Genomic DNA, 12,749 nt, shown 5'->3' with positions numbered 1-12,749 from the left:
AGGGGCTACCGTGTTCTTAGAAATCTAAGAGCTGGGCTGTGGTATTCCAGAAAATGGAAATGAGACCAGGTTCTCAAAACACTGAACTGCACGAGAGGTAAAGTCCTTGTACAGTTTGGAGAGGTAGCCTGGGCTGAGGGGCAGGAGGCGACGGTTCTTACCAGCACTGTCGGCGCCGTGGGTCAGCACTCATGCCTGTGTATGTGTGTGAAGTATATTGTGCAGTGAATAAGCACTGTCTCTGCTTTTGACCAGCCCTGGGGAAAACCATATGCATTTCAGTTTATTTTTTTAATTTTATTTATTTATTTTCAGAGAGAGAGAAAGAGAGGGAGAGAAACATCAATGTGTGGTCGCCTCTTGCATACCCCCTACTGGGACCTGGCCCACAACCCAGGCACGTGCCTAGACTGGAATCAATCAGCAACACTTTAATTCACAGGTTGGCACTCAACCCACTGAGCCATACCAGTCAAGGCTAAAACCACATGCATTTAAAATCATCCCAGTTTGGTCTGGTTGGAGAATTTTGGGGTTACTCAGGTCTGTCTCTTTTCATTAAAAAAAATTGTCCACATTTATATTCTAATCAAGAAGAGGTCAATTAACATTAAAAAAAAGAGAGTGATTTGAAATTTAGCCTTATAAAGATCTTCTTTTCCCATTTTTAAATTGTGGTTAATTCATATAACCAAATTTTACACTTTAAACTATTTTTATGCATTCAGTTCTGTGGCATTAAGAACATTCACATGGTTGCTCAGTCACCGCCACCCTCCACCTCCAGCAATTACTCTCTTCTCTACTAGATACTCAGTATTTTTTAAGAATAACTCCCCACTCTCTTTCCTACTTAAAGATCATGTTTTAGAAATATTTCCCCAATCCCGGTATAGCATGAACCTTGCTAGTCTTCGTGTGACCTCTTCCTTGCAGTTGGAAGGCATGTAAGCTGCATTTGATTTGCAGGTAGGGAAGGTGGTGCACTGGAAGAAAGGTCTGTAGGTGAGCCAGGAGTTGTGTATGGCTGTGCAGGATCTGCATAAAGAAGTGTTAGCTTCAAGGGGAGGGAACATAGGTATACAGTTGTTAAAAACCGAAATTAAAAAAAAAATAAGAGTTCCAAATCTAGGTGGTTGTGGGAAAAAAATAGCAGAATGTTTTATTCTAGAAACAGACCAGGCACCTAATGAGGCTCCAATTAGGTAGGTCAGTTGGAGACCAAATTATCCTCAGCTCTAGTTGCTAGCATTCTAGAGCACAGACGAATAGAGATTCAATAACTGAGAAATCGGAAAAATGACTTGAGTTTTCCCCAACTGAACTCTCAGACATAAGAACAGTCAAATCTGAGGAGAAGTTAACTAGTTATCAGAAAGTCTATAATAAAGGTTGAGTTGAATTGAACAAATACCTAGGTATCGACTCTATCTCCTGCTTCCTTCACTCACATATACACAAAATTAAGCATTTTTTTTTTTTTTTTTGGTTAGAGATGATGTTTATACCCATTTTCTAGGGCATTGCTAAGCCCACAGGTGGAGACAAGTCAGTGGTTCTTATGGTAGGGTGGGGTACTAGAGCATCATTTTTCTATATCAAAAATTTGAGTTGACACTCTACATTCTAATTACCTTTTTGCAAAAACACAAGATTCTGAAGAATACAAGCATGCTGTCATTGAAAAGTTCAGATTCTTAAATGCCACGTCCACAGTTGGATCCCTTCCTTGACAAAGTCAGGAGGGGAGGTCCAAGACTTCAAAGAAGCATTTTCCAACCTGGTGGATGTGGCATGGAGGGCATGTTTACCCCCCGAGTCAATTTTAGACATATCTAATATGCAGAATAAGAATAGGCCCCCTGCGACAGCCTAACCAAGGCAGACAGCCAAGTTCCTGTTCAGACCAAGAAGCATAGTAACAATAACTGCAAAAGCCAACGAATCCAAAATTGCTTGCCAGCTAGAATAGTATAAAAGCTTCAGCCTTACTTTCAGTAAAGGTCTTCAGAGCATCACCTGCCTTGAGCTGCGTAGTTGCCTGATTTCTGCGCAGACTCCTACCTTCACCTCGAGGGGACCCTTAGACCCGCTGCGGCCAGACCGCGGCACTTAAACCTGAAGTTCTTTCTCAGTATTTTGGAATAATGCTTATTTTTATATCTGATCACATTTCTTCTGTCAAGTTTTAGATAATCACTCTGGCCATTTTGATGAAACTCTGTTCTGTTTTTCCTACATTCTGACACACCAGGGATGGTCAGCTCACTATTTATATGGCATTGCTTTTCATCTGTTAGTTAATATAATTTATTATTACTTATTCTGTTCCAAGTTGCTCAGCACTGTGTGTGCAAATACTAATAAGTTAGCTTATTAAGTCTTTCCATTCTACAGCATGCAAGAGATCCTGAATTACCTGTCTTCATTTGGACTTAATTTTTCTTTTAAATTAGGAATGAATACTGAGTTCTCATTCTTTTCTTAATAAGTTTCACCTCCTTCAGTACATTTTTTGTGTGTATATTAGTATGCCATGCATTAACTTTTAGACTCTTTGCTTTGTAATTTTTTTTTTTAGCAGAGATACATTTCTACTTTCTGTTATCATCAGAAGATATAGGAAATAGGTTGTATTGGCAAAAACAATAGTAGAGCCTTAGCTGGTGTGGCTCAGTGTATTGAGTGCCAGCCTGGTTCAATTCCCAGTCAGGGCACATGCCTGGGTTGCAAGCCAGGTCCCCAGTAGGGGACACGGGAGAGGCAGCCACACTTTGATGTTTGTCTCCCTCTCTTTCTTCCTCCCTTCCCCTCTATCTAAAAATAAATAAATAAAATATTTAAAAAAACAAAAGTAGAAATCAATTTAAAAAATAAATACATGTATTATTTCATTACTGGGAAAGAGTGACATTTGGGAAAATTCACAGGGGCAGGCACTTCAAGTGGGGAGATCTGAGTATATGTAATAAATTTTTTGTGAGCAGTTGTGATGAGCCAGGAAAAGATCATGCTTCAGTAGTTGCTCTGGATGAGTTTTTAGCTATTTATTTTACTTTCCCCACACCATATCTTTCATCCATTTAATCAGAGTTCATTTCAGTTTGTAACTATTAATTGTAACAGTTAACACTAAGATACACGTGATAAACAGACTAAAGTGTCTGAGCATTATTTTTATCCCCAGTGCGTAATTGTTAAATTAAAATAATTGTGGAATATGTGAGTTTGAGGGTTTTTGATATGTTCATTGTTCTGAACTCCAGTTTTTCTGCTATCTAAATCTTTAATTATGATTTACAAGGGGACCTCAAGTAAGTGGATCTGTTATTTTTTTAAGTAAGTGGGTTTTTAAGTATGTAGTGGTAATACATTTGAGGTCAGTAAAATGATTAGTTTATGATTTCAAAGGTCCTTGGAGATCAGTTTTATTTTTATGTTTTTAAAGATATTATTTATTTATTTCTAGAGAGAGGGGAAGGGAGGAAGAAAGAAAGGGAGAGAAACATCAGTGTGTGGTTGTCTCTCCTGTGCCCTGTACTGCAGACCTGGCTAGCAACCCAGGCATGTGCCCTGACTGGGAATCGAACCAGCGACTCTAGTTCACAGGCCAGCACTTAATCCACTGAGCCATACCAGCCAGGACCAAATAGTTTTATATTTATAACATATCTTGACCAATTTTTTAAATTTTATATAGAGATAAAGAGATGGGGAAACATACTTTTAAGTCAACTATGTAGAAATCATTGTCATTTTGAAGTATATTTTCAAATTTTTTATGGAATATATTTCAGATGCCTAGTGATCCCTTTCTACTTGTAGTAATGGTTGGGGGAAAAAATCTGGAAACAATCCCAATTAAGAGTTTGTTAAATAATGAAATTCTTCTTCCTATCCATTGTAAGACTTTAGTTGTAGAGAAAAGTCCTTCAAAACTATTTGGTTTGTGACACTATCTGCTAAAATCGAATGTCACATAAAGAGAAATATGCATTTATTAACTCTACTTTTGATGATTGCTGTAAATGAAATAATCCATTCCACAAAACCTTATTTAGTGCTTCAGCCACTCTTATATGTTATATCATTTGTAGCAAAATTATCAAACAGACATCATTTTGCCAGGAAAACACTCTGATTAGTTATGGTAGTCATATATTAATGTTTGCATAGGAAAACAATCTGTTTCTTCCCTATGTGTTTTCTGTGTAGTTAGGTACATAGTCATTATTTATGTGCCTAGAAATATTAAAACTGTGTTTGACAGATCAGATATGAATACAAGTATTGATACAATTATGGTTTTCAATACCAGAGCATTTAGTTTGACATTTTGCCAAGTGGACATTGCCTACTTAAAAAATAATTTTTCACTTCTTTCTACACAGTTCATATTTTCCATCTTCAAGCTGCCTAAATCTTCTTTGAAATCATATTCTATCATAGCAACCATTAATGGTAACTCTTAAAAGTCTATTTTTCTTTCTCAGCTAGTTGGCTATTCTCAAATTCTGACCCTTCCGATTCCCAAGAACATTGCATTCGCACTGTGCGGCTGAGTAACTGAACTGCATGCAAAGTGAGCCTCTATTTGCGAGGTACTACTGGGTGAAGCTAGGGTGTCTCCTTGTTGTTTTCCATCGCTGCAAATCCTGCTCATTGTGTTCAGGAGACCAAGCATTCTCTTCCCTCTTCCAGGTCCATTCCCCTTCTCACAAACTCTGCCAGAGACCATGCACAGCAAGGGAAATTTCAGTCAAGCATAAATTCAGAGCTTGGGGTATTAACTTTCTTCTGTGTGCCTGGTTGCAGAGCGCTTTCCTCATGCAGATTTCCTGTCCCAGAGGGTGCTCTGGGCCTGCGGTATGAAGGTCAGTGCCCTTGTCTGGGAGCTGGTCACCCCCAAGCCCTTTCTGTGACTCATATTCTCTGTGCCTAGGTTTCCTCACTAAAATAATATGATTAAACTTCATATTCTAGGGTTGATCTACTTTTAAACTTTGGACCATATAAAATTTGGACACTAGTTATTAGTGTCTTTGAACCTTAATAGTTAGAAAGCACGAAGAAAAAATAACCACAATGGGAACAATCTCTAGTTTAAAAATGTCTCCTGGCCCTCACCTTTTACCCCATTGAAGTTTGTAGGAGGCCTCAGTTTTCATTTCCTACCTACTGTGAGTTACGCTTGCTTTATTTCTGTGATCAAGATGACTTTACTGGCCTCTGGCAGTGCCACAGAGCCTGCTCACTTAATCAGGTGTACCTTTGTCCTTTGTCCTCTCAAGGCCAGTGCAAAAAGTCTAATGAATTACCAATTCACTGTAAACCTGTAAAATCTAATAGCATTTGTGCTAAATGAATACCAGAAAAATTGGAAATGTTTAGTATTTTAAAAATACAGAGATTACATACATTTAACCAGGAAGCACCAACAAAAATAGAGTAAACAATTAGTTGCATTCACTGATACAGTAGTCCTTATCTGCAGCAGATTTGTTCTGAGACTCCCAGTGGGTACCTGAAACCACAGGTCGTGCTAAATACACACACACACACACACACACACACGATGTTTTTAAACAGAGACCTCTAATGGCAAAAAGGCTAGAGCACACGTATAGTTGGCAGTAATAATCTGACTTTGTGATTCAGAGCTTCATCTTATACTTGCAAAAACCTAGTGTTTTACTGTATTGGCTTTAGAAGAGGAACTCCAGCCATGTGGGATGAATAGCAGCACTCACAAGGTGCTGTCCTGTAGGCTCCCGAGTTGTGGTTAGGAACTCTGATTCTTGTCCTTCTCTGTCACTCCTGGAAGTAGGGGCAGGCCACAGGAAGGTAATCATCAGTTCATTCCATTAACATCTCTCAGAGGGCCAGCGTTCCCAGGTCACAGATGAAGGATGGGAAGCACAGTGCGGTTCAGTGGCTGGGATCCGCAGCCCTGGAGCACGCAGGCCTTGGCGCCTGATTCCAAGCCTGAGTTCCCCGAGGGACCTGCACTTCTTCTGGCGAGTGTTTCACAGAGATGCTGTCAGCATGGGCAGCCGAAATAAGATTTTGTGAAAAGCTTTATTCCCACTAAGCATTCTCCTTTATTCTTTTCCTCCTTAATGCATCCTTTTATTGTTGCCAACATTTAGTCCGCCTTAGCAGTGGCCTTTGCATAAATACTTTCACTGGTTTTCCACTGATTTGAAGCAGTCTATTACTTGACTCTGTTTGTTTTCAATGTTATTTTTCATTATTCCTCCATATACGAGATTTTATCCCAATCACTTTATTTGGATAATAGACTGGTTTTCTTGTTTTATTTCAATAAAACCATAATCTACCTTGTTTTTTTGTTTTTTGAATTTTATTGTTTTCCTCTTAGAAAACATATCCCTTTGTCTGTGTTCTGCTCACTCTGTCAGTCCCACGTTTTTCCAACCATCTTCTGATTGTGTGGTAGCAGGAAAGAATGAAACAAACCACAATTTCATTGCATTGTTGGTGTGCCGATGCATTAAACTCAGCAAGTCTAATTTGTTGGTTTTTAAAAAGGGCAGAATTGGTTAAAATTGCTTTTGTTTCTAATTGGGAAGTTGAAGTGCTCAATATTGCTAGGTACACTTTTAAAAAATATGACATGTAATATATTTCATAATTAGTGGAAAGAACATTAGCATCAAAGTCTAGTGATTTTAAATTCTTTCAAATTTACTTAACCTAAGCATTATTTTTCTCACCGTTAGTATGATGATGATACTGGTAGGAGCACGATTATTACGAGAATTATTCCAAAAAGTGTTCAGTGCTGTGCCTAATAAATACTCAAGTGCTAAAGTTAAAGGTTACTTGTTCCTTTGACTTTCTTCTTTAGGTAGATAAATATTTTTCGTCTTCATCTGAAACTTTTAACTAATAAGTCAAGGAAAAAATTTAAATACTTGAAGTAAGGAAACAAATATGTCAGTATTTGCTGGTACCCAGGAAACATCTGACAGCGACTGGAATAAGTAACAGGACAGATAGTGTATGAATCCCCATTCTAGGTTTCTCTTTTCCAGTCTGACGTCTAGCTGCCTCTTGTACATCACCATGTACATTTATGAGAGCCCCTCAAACTGAGCATGTTTAAAATTGGACTAGTTCAGACCTGTTGCTCATTTACTTCTGAACTAAACAAACAGCTGCATCATCTACTTGGTTGTTAAGCAACCTCAGTGCCCCTTTTTCTCCCTTTATTTTGCAGGTTCATATATATATATATATATATATATACACACACATATATATGTCTCAGGGACATTTATTGAGCACCTGCTATATTCCAGGCCTTATTTCTTGGTACTACAAATGTAATAGTGAACAAAGTTTTTATTTTTAAGGGACTTGTTCTGTAATAGTGGAAGAGAAACTATCGTATTTATGATGTGTGAGGAGTAAGTACTTTGGAAGAGGAAGAAAGGGTAAGAATGATGGTAGTAGGGAATACAGGGGTGGGGAGCACATTGGGGGTAGCTATAAGGCAGTTTTCCATTAAGGTTTAGCAGGACTCTTCTGCATTGTAGTGAAGAGACTACAGCTGTCAAGCCTGCTATTGGGAGATGTATTAGGAAGCAGCTGTGGTCCAGGTGAAAAAGAATGGTAGCCACAAACAGTGGATAAGTAGTAGCCAGGCAGATGGTGAGGAGGGCTGATTTTAGTGAATGTTTTGTAATTAGAATTGGCCAGATTCACTGACAGGATTGAATGTGGTTTGGAGGGAAAGGAGGATGACTTCAAGCTTTTTGCCCCCAGAACTGCAACAAGAGCATTTTCTGACATGAGGAGAACTGTTAGAAGAGTAGGTGTGGAGGGGTGTGCGTGTGTGTTGGGATATGTCAAATTGAAGCTGCCCACTGGACATCAAGGTAGAAATGTTGAGAGTAGGCAGTTGGATATTCAGGTGTGGAATTCTGGAGACAGGTGTGGGCTGGATTATACTTTTGAAATTCACCCCTTTTCTCCATCCAGTTGCCGCTGCGCTAGGTGAGGGTTCCATTTACTGCCATTTGGATTACCGTCTCTTCTTTCTGTCTTGCCCTCCATCATTAATTACTTTTGTCACTGAATTTACCTTCAACAGCTGAGTTTTTTCTAAAATGCAATAATTTTGATGTCTCTCACTTACTTACACCATAAGTGTCTCCTCAGAACTTGGAGCATAAAATCGACACTTCTTAACCTGATTTAAAGGGTTTTGCATGCTATGATACCTGATTAGAGTCTGGTGTCATTGACTTCCATTCAATCTTCTCTACTCATTGCTCTCACTTCTTTCTGTGCCCTTCATGTTCTTGCACTTTTTTCACCTTGAAACACTATTCTTCCATTATGTGGACCTTTCTCCCTCCACACACCCAAACCTTCTCACTGCCTATCTCCTTTTCTCTTTTAACCTCTTGATTAGATATTTATTCTGTGAAGATTGTACCTGACAAGTATGGATTAAGAGTCTATTCTTTATTCTCCTGTGATTTTTACAAAAACATTACAGGCGTATCTGTATTATGATTGCCATTTCCTTTGCGTTTACCTCGCTTGGTTCTTAAAGTCTGTGAGGCCAGGTGTCTGTATTGTGCCCGGTATTATTTCCGTATCCGCCAGCACAGACCCTTTTAGATGGTGCTTAATACATATGTCATCTGAGTGAAAGAATAAGTAAAGCCACTGATTATAAAACATGTATGTAAAATTCAGCCAAGTTTCTATATTCCAGCAGTAACTAGTTGCAAAGTATAGTGGATAAAAAGTAGAATTAGACAACACTCACCATCAAATACTTAAAAGTATAATTTAGACATATTTAGTAGAGCTAACACTAACAGTACTATGTAGGTTGCCTATGTTAAGTTAAATTTAGATACGTGTCATGTTCATGGATTGGGAAGTTTGATAATTGTCAACATATCACATCTCTCTATACTATTTTCAAATGCCTTGAAATTAAAATACAATTCAAATCAACTTTATTTTTGAAACTTTTGAATCATTCTAAAGTTCACATGGAAAAAGAAATGAGCCCTGGCTGGTGTAACTAAGCGTGGGCTGTGAACCAAGGTGTTGCTGGTTCGATTCCCAGTCAGGGCACATGCCTGGTTGCAAGCCAAGTCCCCAGTTGGGGGTACACAAGAGACAACCACACATTGATGTTTCTTTCCTTCCTTTCCTTTCTCTCTAAATATGAATAAAAATAAAATATTTTAAAAAAAGAAATGAATAAGAAAAGTGAACAAAATTTAGAAAAGCAAGAAAAGTGTGAACAGCCAGTTAACAAGGTATTAATTAACAGTACCTAAGACAGTAATCGTGGCACAGGCGAAGTGCATAGAGCGATGCAACAGAATTAGGACTTCAGAAAACAAGTCAAGGTAAAGTGCAATGTAAAGTCAGTTGAGAAAGATTAGTGATCACGAATAAAATGATACAGAGATTATTAGTAATAATGATGAAAACTGTGACATTGGATCCAAAACATGTAATTACAATATGCTTTTCTGATATTAAAAATCACATAATTATAATGTGTCATCATTACAGATGTGAAGATGCTTTATTAAAGTTATTTTTCTCAACATTAGTGATTTATTTGTACATATCTAATTAAAAACTTGGCTCTATTATCTTTGTTACCAAGATCCTAATATTGTAAGATGACTGATGTTAATTAGAAGCACTGACCATGTCGCAACAACAAAGATGACAGGATTTCTTTATTAGTTACAGCCGTTCACCATGACTCTCCAATACTGTAGTGTAACTACAGGTCATGTAATGTTGTTTAGCAGCATGATTCTTTATTTAATGTATTTAGTTATGTATTTACTGCTGAGGACAGAGAGGTTTAATGCAATTGTTGATTTTAAGACACTCAGATAAAATAAGCTGAGTATCATAATTTGACTATTTTTTCAAGTATTTGGATAAATTGTAAACAACCTACCATTCCAATTTTGTCTAAGCTATATTTTTAAATAAGCATGGGGTATGAAACGTAAAACAGCTATGTGCTTGTCCTTGTTTGCACTCTTAGAGCTAACTTCTTCACCCATCCTAAGTGCAGTTTATATATATTTAATAATTGAATCTTGTGAACTGTTCAAATGAGGTAACTGTAATTATTCTTGTACTCGATGCTATTGGTTTCCACAGCACACACTAGATTTATTTTTGTTTTTCCTCTTAGACCTTCAAATATTTACTCTTAGTTGTTCTTCTCTCATAAGAGCCACCAGTGCCTATCTGAAATAGGTTGTGTCTTGGGATTATCTATTATTTAATTGTTTTTATAACTATGTGATTTAAAAGCTTTATATCTTTTCCAGGTTTTTGATGATAGAGCACTCACATCCCACCCTTGTGGCCGCCGAGTGCCTTATGATTGCCCCTGACACAGACCTTTCCTTGATTTTACAGAGAGAAGAGAAGAGGAAGATTGTGAAGAGAGGAAAGCTCTTAAAAAAAAAATTAAAGAACTTAAATTTCTAGATTCTAAAGTTGCCCAGAACCTTTGTAAGTATAATATTTTAATACTATTACATCAGTAAAATACACTGGAGATGGTTTCTTTAAATAATTTCATTTTCTTTGTGACTTGTTTTTTTTATTTTGTTATTTTTTATAATTTGCGTAATAATTTATAATTTGTATAATAAATTCAAAGACAACTTTCCTGTAGGTGACCTGTGCTTTAAATTCTTTGAAAGATTGAAGCATATTATAAAATAAAACAGAAAAGGATTCTGAATGAGAATATATCTCTCATAACTGAAAAAAAAAACCCTACCCTTTAAATTCTCTTTTAAGTATATAAATAAAGAATTAACAAAGTAAGTGATGACTTATTTTGAAGTAAATGTGTAGTGTATTATTTCTTTTATACCTCTGAATCTCTACCATTTGAATACTTGATCACACATAAAGGAGGCTGGAATATTAATGGAAGTAAAGGAATGATGAGTAAAATGAATTTCATTATTCCATCTGAACAGTTCAAAGCCTTTCCTCAAAAGTACTAACTGGAAGTATTTTAGATTTAATTACTGTTATAAGGAGCTAAATACTTAGTATTGAATTGTCTTCCTGACTGAATTACTGTGGGAGAAACTGGGTTTGCTTCTAACTCATTTCTAACTGCTGCTTAAATGCATTAAAGATAGTTCTGCTTGGCAATAAGATACTATCAGTACATATTACTCTCTGACGGTGCAAGTGGGATATAATGTGGAGAATCTAGAGGTATGGACAGTTAACGTGGCTTTTTAATCTGCCTTTCAATTATTACATGCCTCAGGTAAGCTTTTAACGAGTATTAGAACAAAATTTTTTTTGTTAAGAGTATAAAGATCGATACTACTGATGCAAGAGGGCTTTGAGGCATGTGTACAAAAGGCAGAGAATACCCTCCTCTTAGAAAAGTTCGGAAACCTCCTTCCTTTCACAGTCACTGTGGTGGAGGGCCATCCCTATTCTGCAGCATAGGCTGCCGAGATCCCCGTAAAAGTGTGCAGACGCGAATGCTCTTGGCCAATACATAGTTCTTTATTCTGTTTACAAGTCGATTGCACATCCCTGCCTCTTTCAAGTTAGGTGTCAACTTGAAAAGTTTTTGTGTGGAAGCATTTAATTGCCGTGGGAGAGCTCCAGTGCTCTCTCCATTCACCCAGAATGGTGGTCAGAACAGCGTCCACTGTCCTGACGGGAGGATCCTAAGTAAGCAAGTCCTGTCTTTCAGGTGTGTGTGATGGGCACGTGGTCTCAATTAGAAATATTTTATTTATTTTTGTTTTGTGTTTAGACCAGCAAAGTTTTGGGGACTATTACATAAAACAGAGATTTCAGGGAATTTTCCTCCTTAAAGGAACATGGTCTCAGTTTAAAGCATTATTAACTTGGGTAATATAAAAAAATTTTGTGTCCGGTGATCTGAAAGAAATGGTTATTTTCTTTAAACAGTCCATGCCATGCATTACAGATTGCTAGTCTTAACTCTATAAATAGCCTCGTTATGGGTCCTGAAGAAGTACTATTTTGCATCGAGTGCTTTTCAGATGGTTCAGCCTTGATAAGTTAGCTTATATATTCATCTTGAAGTCATCTTGAAGTGACTCATTGGTCTTTGGTATTATTTATATATTATAGAACATGTACTAAGTAGGATTTTAAGTTTAATTATAATAGTAATTACTGATTGCCTGAATGTGCTAGTTCTGTATTTTACTCTTCAATCTTTTAGGACAGCCCATGGCATAGGTAGTAGTGTGGCCATTGTAGGTGGGGAATCTGGTGGGTGTAGCAGTTCAGTTACTTGAATAAGATTGCTTGTTTTGAAAATGTCCAGTGGGTATATAACTATCCCTATTTAGGGATAACAAAATTATATTGTCATTGGACAGGATACTGTTTTGTTTGCTTTTGCTAGAGGATATATACCCATTCCTTTAATTGTTAATCATGTTTTAAAGTATAAGATCGAAAGGTGCAGAATTTATACTGCCATATTATGATGTAATCCATTCTGTATTATTCTGCCCTCTCTGATTACACCACGTGTTATGAGTTAAGCTCTAAGAAGCTTTAGAAGGCTTAAAATCTTTACTATAATTATAGTTTGATTCACAGCTGGTTTTTGTCTATGAAAAATTCAGTCTTTTGAGATACTGAATTCTGAGAAGAGTCTTATGATAGTGACAAGACTTTATCTTGTCACTTAGAAA

General features: G+C 37.1%; 1 protein-coding gene across 2 annotated transcripts in view; it reads left to right on the top strand.

The window, feature by feature from the left end:
* Positions 1-12,749, top strand: part of DIAPH3 (diaphanous related formin 3) — a 470,657-nt gene that overhangs the window by 214,520 nt on the left and 243,388 nt on the right. For both annotated transcript variants that reach the window (XM_053665456.1, XM_053665455.1), the window contains one exon: positions 10,450-10,545. In XM_053665456.1, coding sequence (XP_053521431.1) covers positions 10,450-10,545 — 96 coding nt within the window. The remainder of the gene's footprint in view (positions 1-10,449; positions 10,546-12,749) is intronic.

Source organism: Artibeus jamaicensis, unplaced genomic scaffold (genome assembly GCF_021234435.1).
Source record: "Artibeus jamaicensis isolate MK-2021 breed Jamaican fruit bat unplaced genomic scaffold, CSHL_Jam_final contig_415, whole genome shotgun sequence".
NCBI lineage: Eukaryota > Metazoa > Chordata > Mammalia > Chiroptera > Phyllostomidae > Artibeus > Artibeus jamaicensis.
The sequence above is the reverse complement of the archived record's forward strand: the minus strand, read 5'-3'. Positions and strand labels throughout refer to the sequence as shown.